General features: G+C 31.7%; 2 protein-coding genes and 1 pseudogene across 2 annotated transcripts; 1 reads left to right on the forward strand and 2 right to left on the reverse strand.

Annotated features, from left to right (window-relative positions):
• The first annotated feature begins 805 nt into the window (after positions 1–805).
• LOC126554109 (uncharacterized) lies at positions 806–2,792 on the forward strand. The gene is made up of 2 exons (XM_050209216.1): positions 806–1,449; positions 1,688–2,792. The coding sequence occupies exons 1-2, from the start codon at positions 1,230–1,232 to the stop codon at positions 2,455–2,457; spliced, it is 990 nt and encodes a 329-aa protein (XP_050065173.1). The 5' UTR covers positions 806–1,229; the 3' UTR covers positions 2,458–2,792.
• Positions 2,793–8,283: 5,491 nt separating this feature from the next.
• Positions 8,284–9,689, reverse strand: LOC126554110 (uncharacterized; annotated as a pseudogene).
• Positions 9,690–10,847: 1,158 nt separating this feature from the next.
• LOC114119840 (uncharacterized) lies at positions 10,848–11,981 on the reverse strand. Its single transcript, XM_050209212.1, has one exon. It carries the CDS (start codon positions 11,979–11,981, stop codon positions 10,848–10,850), a length of 1,134 nt encoding a protein of 377 aa, XP_050065169.1.
• Between the last annotated feature and the right edge of the window lie 11,219 nt (positions 11,982–23,200).

Below are 23,200 nucleotides of genomic sequence, written 5' to 3' on the forward strand. Positions count from 1 at the left end.
ACATTGATATCTCGTCGCCCATAACAATATTTTACTGTAGAAAATATTATTGTAAGTACTACGTCTCATATATATAATATAATACAATAATGACAATTAAAGTGTTAAAATAATTATATAATTTTTTTTTTAGCATTATATTATAGGAGATGTTCAGTTTCAACACTAGTTGGTTTTGATAATTCAAACTTGTCTACAATGGAAATATGAAATCCGACTGCTCAACAATTTGAATTATGGTTACCTATATTTTATGTAGTTTAAGTATTTACAATTAAGATAATACCATTTATATAAATATTAGATAATATTGAATTTGTATGTTTAAGATGTTTGTGAATTGTATTGTTAATACTCAATAAAACATTTAGTAAATAGTCTTTTGGTAATAAATTTTGATAAAATCTGGTTTATGACATGTTCAAATAGGTAATTGGGTAAAATGTAGATATAAATAAACATTATTAAAAGCCATCTCAGTATATTAGATAGTTATTGGTGTTAATGACAAATATAAAGTGTAATGATTTTTCGTTTTATATAATATTTGACTACAATTATTTTAAATACAATAAAAAATGGAATTTAACTGTGATATTTGCAAAAGTCAATTTTCTACTAAGTTTACACTTACAAGGCATTTGAAAAATAACATGATATAACAATGAAGTAAAACAAAAATCATCTAAATGTATTACTTGTCCTAATTTAACATTTTCTAAAAAAGTATTATTAATTAATCATTTAAATGATCATCATGGAACATGTATTGAAAAAGAAATTATTAACTTTTCAAATGTATCTGGTATGTATAATGGTTTAGTTAGTAAAATTATGCTTTTAATCATTTTTAATAATATACAATTCATTAAAATCTAGAATTTAACAGCTGGTTAAAAGAGTATGAATCAAACAATAAATGTGAATATGTCCTTCAGACGGGGAAAAAAAAGTCAAAAGATGGCCATAGGAGTTATTATGAGTGTGGTCGATCAGGTGTTCATAAAGAAATTGATAGTTCTAAAAGATCAATAAAATCACAAGGCAGTAAAAAAATTAATATCAACTGTACAAGTCACATAATATTATTTGAGCATTTAAATAAAAGTAGTTGTGATGTAATATTTTATAAATATCACTATGGCCACCAAGAAAGTGAACTTCAACATATTAGTTTACCAATTACAAAAAAGCATGAAATTGCAACTAAATTATCACAAGGTGTGACAATGGAAAGAATATTGGATGATTTCAGAGGCAATATAGGGAGTAACTTAAAAAGAGAAGATCTTATTACACGAGCCGATTTGCACAATGTCAAACAAAAGTACAATATCACTATACAGGATGGTCAATTACATAAAAATGATGCCACAAGTGTTGATATTTGGGTAGAACAGATGAAACAAGAAGGAGAAAATAATCCAGTTATATATTACAAAAAACAAGGTTAATAATATAACAATAATTTATTTTAATATTTTAATACATAACATATAATTTATATATTTTTAATTATAATAAAATATATAGGTAATTTAATTATATGTTGTAAGTAGATACAAGTAGATATTATTTAAAACAAATAGATGTAGGAAGGGGGACTTTTTATAGTTTTGCACACAGGCCTATCTTTAGGATAAACCACCATTGAATATTAAAGTAGTTTTTTAATTTTTTATAATAGGTGAAGTAGATGGAAACAACATATTGGACTTAAAAGACTTTTGCATTATATTAATGGACCCTAGTCAAATGCATATGTTAAAACAATTTGGGAATGGAAAAATAGTATGTATTGATGGTACACATGGTCTTAATGCTTATGATTTTGAGTTGGTTACATTATTAGTGATTGATGATTTTGGTTCTGGATTTCCATGTTGTTTTATGTTCACAAATTTAAAGGATACAAAAATTTACACAGTTATGTTTTCAACTATAAAAAATAAAGTAGGTATAATAAGTCCAGATACTTTTATGACTGATATAGTTGAGACGTTTTATTCGGCTTGGGAAAATGCAATGGGCTCAGTTCCCCATCGTTTATTATGTTCATGGCATGTAGATAGAGCTTGGAGACAAAACATTTGTAAGATAACTGGACCTACACGAAAGGAAAAACAAGAAACTATATATAAATCTCTAAAAGTTCTTCAATCAATGTGTGATGAAAATGAATTTAACAATGCTTTAAAAGAATTTAACCATGAGCTAATGAATGATCCAGACACTAGAGACTTTGGTATATATTTTGATCGCATGTATGGAAATAGAGTTGGTTTGTGGGCATATTGTCATCGGAAAAATCTAGGTGTAAATTGTAATATGCATCTAGAATCTATGCACAAAACAATAAAATATCACTATTTAAATGGTTGCAAAGTTGGGCGGTTAGATAAAAGTGTAACAACTATTAGAGATATACCCGTGATAAAAAAGTTGAAAGAATTATAAAATTAACTAAGGGAAAAACAAGTACAAGGATACAAGAAATAAAAAAAAGACACAATAAGAGTACATTACTTGACCTTACAATCAATCAGGATAGTGCTAATAACTGGAGTGTTGAAAGTGAATATACACCAAGTCAGTTTTATAAAATAAAAAAAAATAATGATGATGTATGTTGTCCAATGATGTGTTCTAATTGTAAGGTATGTATCCACACATTTCAATGTTCTTGTCCTGATTATCAGATAAAGTCTATGATATGTAAGCACATACATTATGTTGCTCTAAAGACAATGTCAACAGAAAATTCTGTAGATATTACTATTTTGTCAACAGCAGGTATAGAAAATAATAATTTTGATGCAACTTCAAATAAAGATGATGAAATACAAGTTCATATTAAGACATTGGAGAATAAAAAAACAATTAATATGCAAGAACAATTTAAAGAAAAGGCCATTAGCCTAGCCAATAAAATAAACAATATAAAAAATAGTGAACATCTTAAACAAGCATTAAAACAATTAAACTCTATAGAAGCATTCATTGATGCAACATCAAATGACGAGACACTTGAAGATTTTAGTAAGACAATAAATGAACCACCAAATAAAAAACTTAAAACACAAGACACATTCTTCTCTACAAAAAAAAAAAAACAAGAAAAACTAAATGAATTATCAAAACCAACTAGAGTTGAAACTGAACATCTCAATAATATATTACTACAAAAAAAAAATTATATTCTAAGTTGTGACGAAACTGAACATTCTTATTTTAAGAAGTAAAATTAATTGAAACTTTTTGGTTATTATTATTATTATTATACTTTATACATTTAACATGTTTTTAACAACTAAAATGGAATGACAAACTGTTAATTATTTTAACACTTTAATTATTACTATTTTATTATACTTTATACATTTAACATGTTTTTATCAACTAAAATGGAATGACAAACTGTAAATTATTTTAACACTTTAATTATTATTATTTTATTATATTATATATTATATGAGACATAGTACTTACAATAATATTTTCTACAGGAAAATATTTTGATATATTGATTCATAATTCATATTATTAATTATTATCGTATTATAGTGATTTGATATGATATATTGATAACAGCCTAATATAATGATAGTGGTGAATAAATTACGCGCATGCGCAGAATGCGTGAGGTGCATTCCTGTGTTTAGACGCTCCTTATTTCTTTATCAATATATACAATAAAAATTATTTTTTTCCGAACAGTGTAGCCATAGTGTACAATTTAATGAAAAAAAACAACATTATCAAAGTCACCCGTCATTATCAATGTCACCCCAATTTACGGTACTTAATTTCTACAGCTATATCGCAGACTTACATTAAATCTAAAATTAAACGACATTGAGAACGACCTTTCATAATATCATTTGATGGATGAATAAGATTAATGAATATAATATATATATATATATATATACAAACCAGAGATTTGATACTACACAAAATTTTGAAAAAAAAAACCAGATCAGCTTAAAGTTATAGCCTACTAAGTTAATTATTTATGTATAAAAAAGCAATATTATCAGTTCATATTAAATAAAATAATGAAATAATATTGACTTATCTTTAATAACAAAAGATCGTAATTAGTAACACAGTAATATTTTAAAAATTAACCTCGATCGTTCAATGGTCAACGCTATTGATTGTAATAATAATAAATAATGACTTAATAAGCATAAATGGTTAATACGTTTTTTTTATTTAGTAATAATAATTTATTTATTGTTATTTAATGGTAAATTTTATATTATTATTATTATTATTATGTATTTATTTTTAATTACAGTAAAATACAACGAAATGTAATATCAAAAAGAACACGTATGAACGTAATTAGAAGCGGACTTATTCAATTAAATCGATTTAAAAAATGTTCAAAAACGTTTGTTTTAAAAAACGATTATAATTTCATAGACTTTAATCAATTTTTTGACTACGGTTTTGAAATGATTGTTTGTAAATTAAAAAAAATGACACAACAAACTAGTATTAAATTTAACTTATATCTCGACTGTGTTTATGTACATGTGTTAACACAGGAATACCGAGATATTTCATTTAAAACAGTGAATGTGTTGGCATATACAAATTCAAATTTCGAAAATTTATTAAAAAAAATGTTTGATAAAATTAACAAAGAGGAAAGTAATTTTGTAACTAAAGGAAGTGGTTGGAGTTTATATTCAATTGATGCATTACAATTAAGAATCAATATTGTAAACCCTTTAACCGGATCTTCTTATGTAATTTTACCAGAATGTATAAGGAATAAGAAAGCTGTTATAAATGTAAAAAATAATGATAACAAATGTTTCAAATATGCAATTTTAACAAAATATAATACTCGTTCAGATAAAACTAAATTAGTAATCAATATTTTAAAATACTTGAAAAAAAAGTAGATTAAATTTTCATTGTATCGATTTTCCGACACCAGTTAATCAAATTAAATCATTTGAACGTTTAAATAATGTATCAGTTAATGTTTTTAGTTTAGATAATAAAAGTGTTGTTTTCCCATTATATATGAATAATGTGGAAAGTAAAAACCATTTCGATCTGCTTTTAATTAATAATGGTATAACGTCACATTATTGTTTTATTAATGATTTTTGTAGACTTATTCGTAATCTAAAGACGAAACATAAATCTAAATTAATTATATGTAAAAGATGTTTTACAGTTTTTAGTAATATTCCTTGTAAATTCAAACTATGGGGTATTGATGGGTTAAAAAAACATAAAAAAATTTGTGGAAAACATAAACTTGGAAGACCTGTAATGTTTGATAACGGTGATGACGAATGACGATACTATTTATTTTAAAAATTTTAAAAGATCTCAACGAATACCTATAGTAATTTATTCTGATTTCGAATGTTATTTAAAACCTATAATAAACAATCAAGACATTAAAACTAAGACATTGATAACTCATAAACATAAACCTATAAGTTATGCATTTTACGTAAAAATAGATTATGACATTAGGTATACCTAAATATTTAATAAAAAAATATAAAATTCCAACAAAACTTCATGTTTATAGAAATCGTAATGCAGCAAAACATTTCATAAAGACAATGATAGATATAGGTTCAAAAGTGTGAATCTTTATAAGATAAATATACCCATGGACAAATTAACTGTTGATGAAGAGCATAAATTTCAAAATGCTAGATTATGTGAATGCTGCTTCAAATCATTTAAAAACGATAATTTATTTAAAGTAAGAGATCATAATCATTTTACAGGACGTTTTAGATCAGCTGTTTGTTTAAATTGTAATTTTGAATTAACTAATGTTTCATTTATTCCAATATACTTTCATAACTTAGTCTATGACAGTCATTTTATTGTTCGTGAACTTGGTTGTAATGAAAATGATATTCATGTAATACCTAATTCATCAGAAAAATATATATCATTTAGTAAAAATATTCAAGATAAATTCAATATAAAATGTATTGATACATTTCGTTTTATGTCAGAGTCTCTTAGTTCACTAGCTGATAATTTATCTGAAGACAAAACTAGATTTAGAGAAACATTAAAAATATTTTCTTTGTCGACATTAAATTTAGTTACACGAAAAGGTGTGTTTCCTTATGAATATATTGACCATCCTAATAAATTAAATGAAACTTGTTTACCACCAAAACAGTTTTTTTATAATTCATTAAAAGATGAAGATATTAGTGATGAAAATTATGCGCATGCTCATAAGGTTTGGAAAAAGTTTAATATAAAAACATTAGGAGAATATAGTGACTTATACTTAGCAACAGATGTATGTTTACTTTCTGATGTTTTTGAAAATTTTAGAGATCTTTGTTTACAAACACTTAAACTCGATGCTTCACATTTTATGACCACTCCAGGATTTGCATTCGATTGTATGTTAAAACATACTAATGTTAAATTAGAACGTCTTAAACAGTATGATTTTCAAATTTTTCTGGAGAACGGATTACGTGGTGGAATTTGTCATTCAGTTAAAAGACATGTAAAAGCTAACATTCCTAATATTCAAAATATTAATTATGATTCAAACAAACCTGTAACGTGGTTAGCTTACTTGGACTGTGTAAATCTATATGGAAAATCAATGCTATCTGCTTTACCTCATAAAAATTTTGAATGGTTTAACGATTTGACAATAGATATAACACAAATTGAAGATGATGCTGAATATGGTTATATTTTAGAAGTAGATGTTATTTATCCAAAACAATTACATGACAATCATAATGATTTCCCATTTTTACCTGAGAATAAATGTCCTCCCAATTTAAAAGTAAAAAAACTATTAACAACATTAGAATCGAAATTTAATTATGTAGTTCACTATAGAAATTTGAAACAGGCCATCGTTAATGGTGTAACGTGCCACGTACAATCAGTTGAATGATGTCGATTTGGAAAAGGTTTTGTGAAATAATTGAACTCTCGAAATTATTCTAAGTGTTTTTTATTTAAAATTGTTCTAAGTCCAATTAATTAATTTAATAAAACTTGTGAAAAATATTCTAAGTCCAGGAGACATAAAATATTAAACTGGGTGACGTGAAGGTGCTTGCGCTAACTCTGGTGGATCACGTCTGAATTGTGCCTAATCTGGGCCCCCTTATATATCGTCCAGGGACTCCCGCGGTACCTTCAGATCCCTGATGGTCATCTGCACCTGCATCCGCTTCTTCCCACGCTTTGCATTATCTGAACGACGACGTGCGTCATTTTGACATCTATATTATTCTATCGGGTGGTAATTATATTTCTATATTATCCTACCGGGTGGCAAGCGTACGTGCGATGATCTGCCTTTGACCCTGCACGATGCCGCCGCATAATATAATTGTTATAATATAATATTTTCGTTGCGGCTAGCGTTCTCACGCCGTTCCGCCGCCGCTGATGATCGACAATTCCTACGTTAATGTGTTAATCGTTCACGGTTAGGAAAATCTGTACTTGATATCACCTGCTCACTTTTAGAATCCAATTATAAGAATAATTGTTACACCCTCATCAAAAAGTGTCTGTTGCACCCCCAATGTTAGATTATTGTCGGCTACAGAATGTAATTTATATATTATATTTAATATAAGTATCAGAGCACGTTGCACCTCCCCACGAAAAAAAAGGTTTATGTCTCAAAGACAGAAATCTTTCAAAGTTCAGTACAAAATAGTTAAATTACAAATTATTACAATATTATAGTGTTTACAATAATCGATTACAAGTCATTGATATAAGACATACATTACAATCCTCTGTATGCTTTTACATTTAAAGTATTTTCGTTATATAATATGAATATATGATGTATATGTTGTATATATAATTTTGATTAAATATGGGTTGATTACACTTACAAATGGTTAAATAGTTTGATTAAATATTCTGATTATAATATAATTAATGATTATATGGTTGGATTAAATATTTTTAAATATGTTGGTTAGTTTTCTTATAATTTATAATTGTGATTACAATAAAATATAGTGTTAGTAAATAGTACAATATAGTGATTATAATTGATTTGATAATTCCAATAAAATATGTGGTTAGTATAATGTGTTGATTACAATAGTTTCTTATATGGTAAATTAATTAATATAAATAATATTTTTTTTTTTTTTTACTTATTATAATATATTAGTAGTACAAAATCTATAAAGTTCCCCACAATTCAAATTTATTTCCATATCCCAATAGTAACTTATTCGTACAGTATGTTTTCTTAAATCTAAGTATATATATATATATTTATTATCATTCCAGTTTGTATGTTTTTTTTTTTATTTTATTTACTCAATCAAGATTCGCTGCCCATGGAATGACATACTAATCATTTGAAGTACGTCGTCCACATTGACAACAACCCTAATTGATTAATACGTTTACTTGATCACTCTTTACTCATTGGGGATGCCATAGAATCCACCCCATCGATCATATGTCAAATGTTATGTCGATAGGTGTTTCGTACAGCCCCAACCACTTCGTTTTACCTGATCAATTCATTCTAGACATACATTTATCTACTGTAATTCAATATATCTCGTGGATTCTGTATTATTTCGAGGTAATAGTTTAATTCATAACAGTATGGTTCACCAAATTCTCTGTCTAACGCCATATCATACAAAAATCTTTTGGCTGCCTCAATCATTTCCAATATAGTTTCATCCTCGTAAGGTACGAGTATATTTTCATTAGCGGTAACTATATGAAAATCAAAACAAGCTGTGTAATTATGCCATTCTCCCTGTGTTGGATTAATATGAAATTGCGTTTCTATGGTAAACGATATTGCCGAAGCTAATTGCTCCATTCTATCCATTATTGGTTATTATTTATTTCGTAGAGTTGATTTGTAATTTATAGAATTATGAATTTCTGAAAAAGAAATTTTACGTTCGTATTTCGATTATTAATGTAACCGTTGTTTTTGTTTTATTACTACTTTTATTGTTATTGTTTATATATTTTTTTTTAGAAATGTTTTATTAGATTTTCATATCGCTGTTTCCGTATCACATAATCAAATATACATTTAGTATACTTGACATCCATTCTCGGATCATGCGCATACGTAGTATGGTGTTTCTTTTTACATATTATATCATGGGTCTCTACTAAATTAAGTAGCCTTCCTGTTTTATTATATGTACCGATATCTACTTCGAAAATTATTTCTTTATTGCCTAATTTTTCAAACTGATATAGAAATTTTTATTAAAATACTTATCGTAGCACGTTATGTTTAACATTGGATAATGGTCTAAATCTAATCTTTTTAAAATATTTTTGTCCGAATGTCCGTTCCATACTACTATCACATTCTCTTTATTACCTCTACGTATATAACTGTCAATATATCCTCGTGTTAAATTATTTTTCGTCGAATTCAAACTCTGCTTCATTTGGTCCAGACAAGCATCTCTCAGATCAGTTTTTACTCTGAACACTCTTTTTATCTCTCTTATTGCCACCTGAAGCTCCGTCTCACCATAGGTCGAGCTTCTTCGTTAAGTGGTAGCAAAAGAGGTCGTCCCTCCAGTTTCCTAATCTTAAAACGGTCTAAGCTATTGGATATAGCTCCGGAGATGACAACCATGCTTGTCTTGTTCACCATTGAGAACTCGAAGTCCATAATTATGAATTTATGTGTCTCTTTTCTGTATAATTAAACATTTTGTATTAGTGATTGTTTAGTGCTCTTGCGTCGCATAACAGCGATAACATCACGGCCGACCAAACTCACACACACACACACACACACATCACATAATTAATGTTTTTATTTTTGTATAATTGTATTGTGAATTATTATATAATATGCAGATTAAATCGCTATCGCACGCCGCCGGATCGGCTGGCGACTATTATTTATTAACGCGGCCGGCGAAATTATAAGGATTCAGGCCGGCCCAGTCGTAATATAATATTATAAAAGTCTAGTCTTTTCTCCAGCGTTGTCGCAATAACGTTCACCCGTGCGTTAATCGTCTTAGGCGAAATTGTATTTTGTAGGTGCAAATCGCCACTTTTACTATTTCATTGTTGTGAGCGCGAATCGCCACCTTTTTTATATATATAATTTGTGAGCGCGAATCGCCACTTTTATTATTTTATTGTTTGGCGCTAATCGCTGAATTTTTTATTATATTTTATTGGCGCTAATCGCTGCAAGTGTTACCATTTATTTATTAATTTTGTTATTTATATTCTTGTTGTGTATTATTTCAATTATTATTTTTGTGTTGTGTGTGTTAATTTTTCATAGGTTAGTTTAGGTAGCGGCTGGCCAGCAGTGCTCCACAAATTGTGAGTTTTTTTATTTATTTATTATTATTCTTCGTATTAATTTATTATTGGTATTTATTTTGTCACAATTATTTTATTATTTATATTGGTTGCGCCAAGCCGGCAAGCTTTAAATTAATTATATTTTTACGTGTTGGGCCAGAAGGGCCGTAATTATTATCTCTTTGTTTATCAAATTATTATTTTATATTTACATGTTGCTGTGAATTTTTTACATATACTTATATCAATTATTATCCTAATACAGCAACGCCAGTTACCACATTTTGTTTACCATTTTATTATATTATTAGTTACCCCTTTTCCTTTAGTATTAAGTACACACACCCACAATCATACACACCTACACACACCACCGCACACTAGCACTCTTTGGTCTTGCTCGGCGACCCCGTCCACTTCCTTAGAGTCGCTATACCTACACGCACACACTTACACAGGTCGGTCGGTGTGTGAGTGCAACGGCAAGCATTTTGGTGACCGGGCGCCACGGCCTATTATTGTCCGTACCCGGCCCGTACATTTTGGTGACCTCGACGTGATTCTCGAACCAACGTTAATCTGTTACTCACTGTTGCAGCCTTGAACTTGTCACACCTAAACAATTGATGACTACCCGAGCATTGCGGACATCTAACACTTCCTTCCGTTACAGCCAAACTTTTTTTTGTGCTAAAAGATTTTTTTGAAGCATCATTACTGCTGGGAACAATTATTGATTTCCTCATACACGCCTCTGAATTCTCAAACGCATTAACACGAATTGAAAGAAACCTTTCGAGGTCTTCGTATTTTGGTAAGTCATTATTGATTCTTCGTAATTCCCAATCCTGTGCAGTCGCACCATCCATGCATGAAGCAATAATGGTCACCAGCCAAGCATCCCATTGTTCGACGGGTTGATGTAATGCCTGGAGTGCAGCAACGTGGGTACACACATGAGCATGGAGTGCTTGAAGTGCTTTGGCTGACGGTGCTTCTACCTTTGGACTGTTTAATAATTCCCTTATGTGGGCCTGTATCACAAGACTTCGATTATCATACCTTTGTTTTAATCGCTCTATGACAACCTTATAATTGCTATCGCTTATAGGAATTGATTGCACCAGTTCCGATGCTGGTCCCTTCAAACATGAACGCAAATACATAAGTTTCTGCGCTGGTGAGTACATATCCTCATCGTGCACCATAACGCGATATACGTCATAAAATGATACCCAATGCTTTATATCACCATTAAAACTCGGCAATGCGATGGGCGCTAAATTTGGCTTATTACTTCCAGTGGTTCTGAAGGAAGAATTTAGCGCCGTCGAGCTCTGAGGCTTGGCTGCATTTATAATTTCTTGGATCCTTGAACGAAGGTCAAAGTATTCTGTCTCAAAACAATCACGTTCTTCTTCCTCCTTCTCGGCATCCTCGGCGATAAGCTCTAACTGCGCTTGTATATCTTCGAATTTCTTACAAATACGAGGAAGCTCCTCCTGACGAAACTCTAACAGGGATAGAGCTTGCTCCAATGGATTAAAATTATCCACGAACTTCCGCACGCGCGTGAGAGACGCCTTCACTACACCTCGCGACCTTCGAAGCTCTGATAGCACTCTTTGCGTAGACTCGTCTAACACCATCTTCCTATTAGCAACTCAACGACGAAAGAAAAAACAAGCTCAAAAAAAAAAAAAAAAAAAAAAAAAAAAAAAATGTACGGGCCGGGTACGGACAATAATAGGCCGTGGCGCCCGGTCACCAAAATGCTTGCCGTTGCACTCACACACCGACCGACCTGTGTAAGTGTGTGCGTGTAGGTATAGCGACTCTAAGGAAGTGGACGGGGTCGCCGAGCAAGACCAAAGAGTGCTAGTGTGCGGTGGTGTGTGTAGGTGTGTATGATTGTGGGTGTGTGTACTTAATACTAAAGGAAAAGGGGTAACTAATAATATAATAAAATGGTAAACAAAATGTGGTAACTGGCGTTGCTGTATTAGGATAATAATTGATATAAGTATATGTAAAAAATTCACAGCAACATGTAAATATAAAATAATAATTTGATAAACAAAGAGATAATAATTACGGCCCTTCTGGCCCAACACGTAAAAATATAATTAATTTAAAGCTTGCCGGCTTGGCGCAACCAATATAAATAATAAAATAATTGTGACAAAATAAATACCAATAATAAATTAATACGAAGAATAATAATAATAAATAAAAAAACTCACAATTTGTGGAGCACTGCTGGCCAGCCGCTACCTAAACTAACCTATGAAAAATTAACACACACAACACAAAAATAATAATTGAAATAATACACAACAAGAATATAAATAACAAAATTAATAAATAAATGGTAACACTTGCAGCGATTAGCGCCAATAAAATATAATAAAAAATTCAGCGATTAGCGCCAAACAATAAAATAATAAAAGTGGCGATTCGCGCTCACAAATTATATATATAAAAAAGGTGGCGATTCGCGCTCACAACAATGAAATAGTAAAAGTGGCGATTTGCACCTACAAAATACAATTTCGCCTAAGACGATTAACGCACGGGTGAACGTTATTGCGACAACGCTGGAGAAAAGACTAGACTTTTATAATATTATATTACGACTGGGCCGGCCTGAATCCTTATAATTTCGCCGGCCGCGTTAATAAATAATAGTCGCCAGCCGATCCGGCGGCGTGCGATAGCGATTTAATCTGCATATTATATAATAATTCACAATACAATTATACAAAAATAAAAACATTAATTATGTGATGTGTGTGTGTGTGTGTGTGTGTGTGTGAGTTTGGTCGGCCGTGATGTTATCGCTGTTATGCGACGCAAGAGCACTAAACATTCTCCCCCCGTTGAAGATTCTTATTTTCAACCACTATGCTGTCGGCTTCCGTTGGCAGGACGCACAATTTTACAACGGGCCTTTTCATCTGAACCCCCGCTGCATTCCTAAGAGTGACTACTCTAATTTCTCCGTCTTTTCCTGGATGCACGTCAACCACGACGCCCAACTTCCATCTCATCGGTGGTGCAGCTTCATCCTTTATTATAACTACATTTCCAATTTGTATAGGTGCTGTTCTTGAGACCCACTTTCCTCGTACCTGAAATTGAGGCAAATACTCCGATTGCCACCTCCTCCAAAATGTTTGCATTAGCAGCTGTACATATTTCCACCTTCGTACCTGACTAAGGCTCTCGTTGGCTAAGCACGGCTCCGGCGGAAGGGACATTGCTCTGCCAATCAAAAAATGAGCGGGGGTCAGTGCCTCTGCATCCGATGGATCACTGCTCATTGGCGTTATCGGACGGGAGTTGAGACATGCCTCGATCTGACACAGTAATGTACTTAACTCACTCAAAGTTAGCTTTGCCTCTCCCATCATTCTCGTTAGATGATATTTAGCACTCTTTACTGCGCTTTCCCACAAACCGCCGAAATGCGGCGCGGATGGGGGGTTGAAGCGCCATTCAATTCCTTCCTGAGCCATTAAGCTTCCAACACCCTGGACATAAGAACTCAGCTCTCTTTGAGCTCCAACAAAATTAGTGCCATTATCGCTATAAATAGTCTTACAATGTCCTCTTCTAGACATAAAGCGACGCAGGGCTGCAATGAAAGCCTTGCTGGTGAGATCTTCTACCGTCTCCAAATGAATGGCTCGTGTTACAAAACACACAAACACCGCTATCCATGCCTTGATTCCCACCACCCGGCGAACACCACTACGAATTATTAATGGTCCGGCGAAATCGACTCCAGTAACAGCAAATGGGTATGTGCCTTGCACCCTTTGCTTCGGCAGAGGAGCCATGATTGGCTCTGTGAACCGTGGTCTTGAGCGCACGCATCTTACACATTTTAATACGATAGAACGAGCAACCGCTCGCCCTCGTAACGGCCAATACTGTCTCCGTACTTCAGCTAACAACGCTTGAGGACCGCAATGTAACTGTTCCGCATGCTTTTGCCTAAAGATTAGCTGCGTGACCTTGTGCTCAGCTGGTAACACTATCGGATGCTTATACGTCTCCGGAGCCTCGGCCTATTATTGTCCGTACCCGGCCCGTACAGTGATTGTATTTTCATATTTATTTTTTTTATACATTTAATACATACTTATACTTTTATGTGATTGTTAATAACTTATATTATTACTTTTAAGTTATATTATATTATTAATATTATTCCTTATTATATCTAAATATCTATATATTTAATTTATACATTTTATTGTTCTTTTAGTAAGGGCGGCATATTACTTAGGGCTAGCCTATCTGGTGTGTCACCTAGTAGCTTTTCCTTAACCCCATTCCCTTTTGCCGATGACGTCATATGTATGACTTCTCTGTCTCTATTCGATATGTCGTTATCCGTAGTTCTTGCTCGATGGCCTATGGCCCTCATAGTGGTCAGTTTGCATTTATAACTTATGTATATGAATGCCAAAAGAAACATGGAGAATACTAACAATGCTATAATTGCATACATCATTAATGAGTGGTTATTACTTTGTACTTCCACTCCGGACTGTCTGAGTATTTCCTCGTCTATCATTCTTTCTACATCGTCTAGTGAGTGGGCCATTTCGTGTATGTTATCGAGTTTGCGTGCGTCGAACTTATGTCTATACTTTTCTATTTTAATGCCCTTGATACTGTTATTGATCTTATACGATATACTCCCTACTCCGATTTTAGGTATGAAATTTGTGAAATACTTTGTTTTGATCTCCCTTGTCGGATTTAGCACTACGTGTTCTGCATAAGCTCTACATTCCTGATTTAATTTAATTATCCCTTGATTTTTAATTTTTTCAATATATGGTTCTTGTATTCCCTGACACGTAATTGTTAATGTATCTTTCTTTTTTGTTGTATATCCATGTGTTGGCATACTTAAGTTTGTGGTATATATTTTAGAAATAATGATTACTCCTGATTCACAATTTTGTGGTAACTGGTCTGGATTTTTAAATAATGAACTTCACACGGTTGTTCTTTTGATTCGTGTTGTATTGGTTGGAATTCCGGGCAAATAGTAAAAGTTTCTGTCTCGGTACAGTGTAATAATTCTGTTTCAGTAAACGTTGTAAATTGTCTACGATTTTTAGTTATCCCTACATATTGGTATTCTGGTTTCAATACAATACTATGTGATTTGTTATCCGGTCGATCAATGTCTACAGGATGTGGTATAGGTATGATTTTAAATAAAGTTAATTGAGTTTCCGTTATCAACGGTATTTTAATCAGAAATACTATTTGATCACCACTATAAAATACTGCAATTTTAGTTATTTTTGTAAATTCGTGTATTTCGCTTGGCAATGTTCCCATTGGTAAATTCAAGTTAAGTGGTAGGTTTAATTTTACTTCTACTAGTTGTGCTGCAAGTTCTCGCGGTGTTACTAAGCTTGGGTGTAAAACACCTGTCCTAGCCGCAGTTATTATGGCGCTTTAAGTTTGGGTTTCGTAAGAGTATTGTGTCATTAACGCTGTAAATATACTAAAAATTCTATTTGACAGTAACAAGGTTTCTAAAGTATACATATTGTTTATTAAAGCTTTTATGTTTGTTTCTAAACTTAGTTGCTTTTGTTTTAACTCGTCATATAACTGGTTTAGTTTAGTTGAAGCACTGTTTATTCCTACTATTGAAGATTTGACTACAGTGGTCTGGGCTTTTATAACATGTATCATGCGTTCATTGGTACCTTCGACTTTGTCTATGTGTCGTAAAGTTTCCTCCGCACATTCCTCATCACAAACTCCGAATAACGTTTTCATTGCCGAACCTATCATATTTACTAACCCTCTTTTCATTCTAGCACTACGTAGGGTGGTGTGTTCCCCTGGTGACAAATATCTACCAATAGATTCATACATTTGTTTCCGTTGGACGGATATTTCATTAAAAGTTGTTTTTAATACATTATCGTATTTTGAGCACATCTCCCGATCGGTCATATTTCCCTTACAATGCTCGTCCATATTTCTTATTTCTAACTCTAATTGATAATGTCTTAAATCATAATCGCTTAACGGTATATAAGTTACGAGCTCCCAATGAGTCCTATTATTCTGATTTCACCTTGGTTTTCATAAAATATACTTGTTTCATTTTTAAATTCTTCTATGGTGTATGGCGACTGTCCTTGCACCATCATTATACACAAAAACCTATATAATAATATGCTAATTAGACATATATTTACCTTAATTAATTTAATAGGTCATGTTACGTTATTATTATTTTATTACTTAAACATAAATTATCTTATTAATTCTAACTAAATACTACTAGCAATTATTTTTCATTTATTTTGTTAAAAAATTTCCTCCGACGTTGTCCTCAGAATTTCTCTCTTTCATGATCCAGCACATAGGTCTTGTATAGGGCTCATCGCTTTGTATGATTCTCAAGAGGTCTGATCTCAAAGTTGCAATAGATTGCTCTATTACGTGAGGACTTAACGGATAAGGCAAAAGTGCTGCCGCAGAGTGCACATGGTGGTCAAAGCAGGCGGGGATTTCCCTGTCCCCCACTAAAAACAGTTTTTGGCGTTTTATTTTTCTACCCAAATTTTTAAGGAATCCGATTTTTAATTCCCATCTGCTAGCAAAAAAGCTCACGCTTTCCAACAAGTTCATGGTAGGCAACCACATGTGCGGCCTTCCATACGTTATCGGTGTCAAATGTATCCTTCGGTTCCTTCACATCGGAAGTGTCCAAAATACATTGGCAGAGTACCGATTCCTCTGACAGCGTTTCATGTGGTTCATGCCAATCCCAGCAGATTTCGTTATGTGCACCATATATGTGCGAGTACACAGGGTTTCTTTCAAACTCCATGCACCCCAGATACGTGTACAACTGCATTTCCCCAACATTTCATCTCCCTTATTTAACCGGAGAGTCACCAGACGTCCTCCTGCTGTTTCTTTTATTTCCAACCCGAATTCAGGAACTACGTCTAATTGTGCATTTTCCACCAATGGCACTATGCGCCTATGCCCTTCCGTTGTCAGATATATTACTTCAATTTGTCGGCTCCTATAATATAGTTTAACTCTTATAGTACGTTTTGGTTATTAGTGTAAAATTTGAAACTAACTACATTTGTATCTTAATACTAAAATAAATCTAATTTACTATCTTTATTCATGTTTTTTTTTTCTCTTTTTTTTTTTTATTTTCTTATATTTTTCTTATATACTAGTCTCCCTCATCGTGTTTAACTCTGTTCCTTGTTCGTGTATTAAGTTTACTACATATCTGTATCTGTATCTGTTCACACATTTAAAATTATGGTGTATACTAATAATTAGTAGTACAATGGTCATTATTAGAATGCTTACTCCTACACATATTATAAAATTATAATAATGTATTTAAATTTAGGATTTTCTAGTTTTGTTACGATTGTGTGCTGGTGTTATTAATAATTATTTTACTAGTTATATTTGTTCTATCCTCTATTCCTTCTGTAGTATCTGACGTGATATCGCCATAGTCAAACTCATTTACTACATTTGTGGAGTCTATCATTGTTAAGTTTGCTGTGTAATCATTTGCGATATTATTTCGTAATGGGTATTATTTGTATTTTTGTTATACTCGAAATTATTCAGTGTAGTTAAATTATAGTCATGCTCACTTGTCATGATAGGTTTATTGTAGTTGAAATTGTCTGCAATGTTGGATTAGTTATGTTGGTTTTATGTAGTAACTTTGAATGTATTACACTTAGGTGTCTAACATTTTTCGGAAATAATATGAATTTTTCATTGTCTAATCCTATGTTTTCAATGTTAATTCACACGTTTTTTCGATAGTAAATTTTTTAAAGTGTTATTTAATACAATAGTCGTAGGTTTTATGGAGAATATACACCCTAGGTTCATATGTACCCGTGTGTTGTTCTCATCATTCAAAGCTAAAGTTATACGTTCCGTTGTTCCCCAAGTCGTTCGTTGAAGTTCAACACGACTATTGTTACTTCATAAAAAACTATTGTTTCTTCATGGCTCGTTACTCCCTTTACCGTCATAATGATTAACCTATAATTTCATTACTTATTACTTATATTATTTATTATTCTATTACTATTACACATTATGCTCTAATCTATACTTAATATATTTTTTTTTTTTTATTATATTATTATTATTTTTTTATATCTATTTCTGTTCATACATTTTCAACAATTGGTCCATTCTGTCGCTTCTTTTACGACTTACCATCACCTTCGTTTCATTTCTTTTCTATTTTTTTCCTGTCGTGCTCTAACATTTCGTCAGCCTCCGGCATTACGTCTAACCAATCGTTTATTACTATACAAAATTGTTCTCTCAAGTCGTTTTTTTCATAAACGTCATGTATATAAACCGTAATGTTTTCGTAAATATCTCTAATTCCGATTGCGAATATGGTTCGCTCATTTCTTATTAGCATTTTCCATATGTGACTTTAAACAACTAGGTGCTTCGTCCTTCTTAAGAAAGTAGTAACGTTATGTTTTTCCCGTTTGATCATGTCGTATAGATAATTATGAATTTGGTTTCTTTTCCCTAAAATAAATACTTAATCTTAAACTACACTCTAAGTCTTATTACCTTATTTATTAATACTTATTTAATTATATTTAATTTCTACCTAAACTTTCGTATCGGATTTCTAATCATCCTTGTCTAGTTTGCTTTTTCGTAATATTTTTTACATCATTTTTATGTACAGTCACCTTCCTTCTACCTCTCTGTATTACTACATTTTCGGTATCCAAAACCTCTAAAATTTCAAAAGGTCCTTTCCATAACGGACTTAATTTGTTTCTGGGTTTTGTCTTTCAGTAATACCAAATCTTTCACATCTAAATCTTCGCTAAATTCCTTTTATCATACTGTTTTTTAGATTTTATCTTCTTATTAATTAATCTTTCTCTGGCAATTTTATGTGACTCCTGCATTTTTTGTTTTAAATCGAATATATAATCATCGTAATTATACCTAGGTTCAGGGCTACATTTAACTTGACTGGTATGTCCAATTCTTTTCCATATAATAACGCGTAAGGTTGGTAATTAGTCGAACTATGTTCCGTTGAATTATACGAATAATGCATATGGTAATAGTTGATCCCAATTATTTAAAAATCTTTGTCTACATAGTGTCTCAAATATTCGGCTAAAGTTCTATGTGATCTTTCTAAGCTACCGTTAGTTGCGGGGATGATAAGGACTCGTATTTATTTTATTAATCTTTAGTAGTTTACACACTTCTGTGAAAATCTTACTAAGAAAGTCTGTACCTTGATCAGTTAATATAGTTTCAGGTATACCGTGCACACATACGAAATTTACTACAAACGCCTGGGCGATAGTGTTTGCCGTATGATCTGGTAACGGAACACCTAATGAATATTTCGTTAGATCGTCCTGCATAGTCAATATATATGTGTTGCCTATTGCAGTAGGTATTAGAGGTCCTACTATATCCATAAATATTTTTTCAAACGGTCTAGAACTTGTCGTAGTTATAATCATCGGACTACGGTGATGCCTATTAGTTGTTTTATTCGTTTGACACGACGGACAGTTTTTTATATTCCTTACTTCTTGTTTTAACCCTGGCCAGTTGAATTGTCGTTTAATTTTCTTAACCGTTCTATTTAATCCAGCATGACCCCTAGTAATGAGTCATGAAATTGCTTGAAAATAATTAATTTTTCCTCATTAGTGTACTCTAATTTAGTACAGATTATTTTTCTATATCTGTATTTCGAAATATATACCTAATCATTGATCTTGTTTTTGTCCAGTCCAACCCGTCTTTCTTTCCTAACTGGTTCATGGCTAACTTATTCAAGGAATTTTTAATGCAAAAGTACTTTAAATTTAATAATGCAAAATGCATATTTTCACTTGTGGTTAATGTTTTTCTTTACTTTTAGTTATCAAAAATATTATGTATCTTTCTTCGTAATTAAAATATACTACGTCGCCTATTTGTTTATTTGATTCTAGCATTTTATTCGTTCCAAATTTTCGTTTTAATTCGTAGTTTATTCCCGATTTAAAGTTATAATATTTTCTATTTCTGATACAATATGATATTCGGGGTGATTCTAGTATTCACCGTTCACCTCTTTTCACATTACTATTCGTTATTATTGTTGTTTCCGATTTTTCTAGAAAGCTCGTATAACTTTCGTCCTTAATTTCTTTTATACTATACATTCTACTTAAAGCATCTACGTTCGAATTTTGTACTCCGGTTTTATTTTATTTCGTAATCGTATTCCTCAAGCTGTATGCGCCATCTCGCCAACTTTGATAACGGATCTTTTAAGTTAAATAACCAAGATAATGGTCTATGGTCAGTGAGTATCACGAATTTTCTACCGTAAAGATAGGGCCTAAATTGTTTAACCCCGTATACAATCGCTAAACATTCTAGTTCAGTAGTTGAGTAATTCATTTCACTTTTATTCAAAGTTCTAGATGCGTACGCTATTGGTAGGTCGCTACCTATCGTTCCTTGGGATAGTATAGCTCCTAGAGCCTTACCACTAGCGTCGGTTGTAAGTATAAATTGTTTCGTAAAATCTGGATATTGTAAAATCGGTTCTGCACAGAGTGCGTTTTTAATTTGTCGAAAGCTACCTGACAATTTTCGTCCCAATTAAATTTAACATCCTTTTTTAATAAGTGTGTCATTGGTTTAGCTAAACATACTATATCCCTGTATAAATTTCCTGTAGTACCCCGATAAACCTAAAAATGATTTTATTTGCTTTACAGTTTTAGGCACCGGAAATTCTAATACTGATGTTATCTTTTTCGGATCTGGTTTTATTCCGTGTTCCGAAATTATGTGTCCCAAATATAAACATTCGCGTTTTAGAAATTCGCATTTATCTGGTTGTATTTTTAAATTATGGGTACGTAGACGTTCGAATACGTCTATCAGTTATTGTTATGATCGCTCAAATTTTTCGCATAAATAATAATATCGTCTAAATATACTAAACATTTAATGCCTATTATCCCCGACAATACGTTATTCATTAATCGCTGAAATGTAGCGGGACTTGTTTTCATTCCCATAGTCATACGTTTAAAATGGTAATGACCTTGACCGGTCGAAAACGCTGTCATTTCGCGAGATTCCTTCGCTAAAGGTATTTGATAAAAACCATTTGCTAAATCTAAAATGGTAAAAAGCTGACATTGTCCCAATTGATCTAATATTTCCGTAATATTAGGAACGGATGAAATTCATTTAAAGTTACTTCATTGAGTGCCCTAAATCAATTACTATTCGAAATTTATCTTTACCAGATGAATCTGATTTCTTTTTTACTAACAACAAAGGGCATTAAAAGGTGACATAGATCGTTCTATGATATCGTTTTGTTCCATTTTAATTAATTGTTGTTCAATTTCCTTTTGCTGTGCCTGTGGCAATCTATATGGTCTTTTATATATAGGCGGTTGATTGGCGGGTAATCTTATTACGTGTCCGCGGCGGTTAGTAAATGTTAAATAATCGTTTTCCAAATGAAATACATCGGAAAAATGTTCGCATATTCTAATATTGTTTTACGTTCCTCGTTATTTAAATGGTCACTACGTATTAAAACTTTTATTTTATTTACGCGATCGTTATTGTCATTTACTACAGGTTATTTCGTGTAATTTATATTCTATGTCATTGTCGTATAATATTTTATTAATTGGTCCTCATAAAGGTTTGGTGGTAATTCAGAAATATTCAGTATACTATCACAGTGTTTCCATTCTTTACCGTGTTATTATATTAGCGCAATATACGTCCTGTATTAATTCTTGTTTCTGTATTAAAATATTTTTATTTTCCATTATGGATCAGCTATTGGGATAGATATTATTGTTTCCGTTCGCGGTTTTAATGTGTAACATATTTTATCTTATTTAATTCGCACGGAGTGTTATCATTTATAGTTAATATATTATTGCAACATCTATTATTGCGTTAGTTGTAACAGGAAATGGTGACCTAGAATTCCATCTCGCGGTATTGGAAATTCCTTATCGACCACATGAAATCCGTTTTTATTTTATTATTATTTAATATTAATATTATGTGTAATTTGCCTATGGTAGTTACTATTTTATCATTAAATGCTTTTAAATATTTTTTCTTTTTCGTTACTAATGTTTCGCCTGTAATTTATTTATTTTTATTAAATTGATTTCACTACCGGTTGTCTAAGAGATTTGCTGTATTGTTTTAAAGTTAGGTGATTGAAATGTAACATGATTTTCATTAATTAACTGATAAGATGGGTTGAAACATCGTTGGGTGATAACCTCCGTACGGCCGTTATTTGGTTGATCGAACGGACGCCGTTCCGTTCGACACTTGACCGTTTCCCGTCCGGTTTGCATTATTTACGCTCATCCCGTTGCCTACTATAACAACTAACACTATCGTGTCCTATCTTATTGCAATAACTACAAGTTATTGGTGCCAATTATTGTTTTAAAATTATTATTAGTATTTTGTCGTGCGTTTATTTTGATTTTGTGCGGTTGCTGATTATTATTACTATTCCGACGCGCAACTTGTGTAACATTACCACGACAATCGCGAGCGACATGATTAGTTCTGCCGCAAATATAACATCCGGGATCGTTTTGCTGTCTCCGATTATTATTATTATTGACCGTTATTATTACGCGGATAGTTATTATTATTATTACTATTATTATTGCGACCGAAATTATTAAAATTATTATTACGATTAACGTTATTATAATTATTAGGACCTTGTCTATTCTGACCACGATTATATTTT

The sequence above is a fragment of the Aphis gossypii genome, unplaced genomic scaffold, assembly GCF_020184175.1.
Source record: "Aphis gossypii isolate Hap1 unplaced genomic scaffold, ASM2018417v2 Contig00432, whole genome shotgun sequence".
Taxonomy (NCBI): domain Eukaryota; kingdom Metazoa; phylum Arthropoda; class Insecta; order Hemiptera; family Aphididae; genus Aphis; species Aphis gossypii.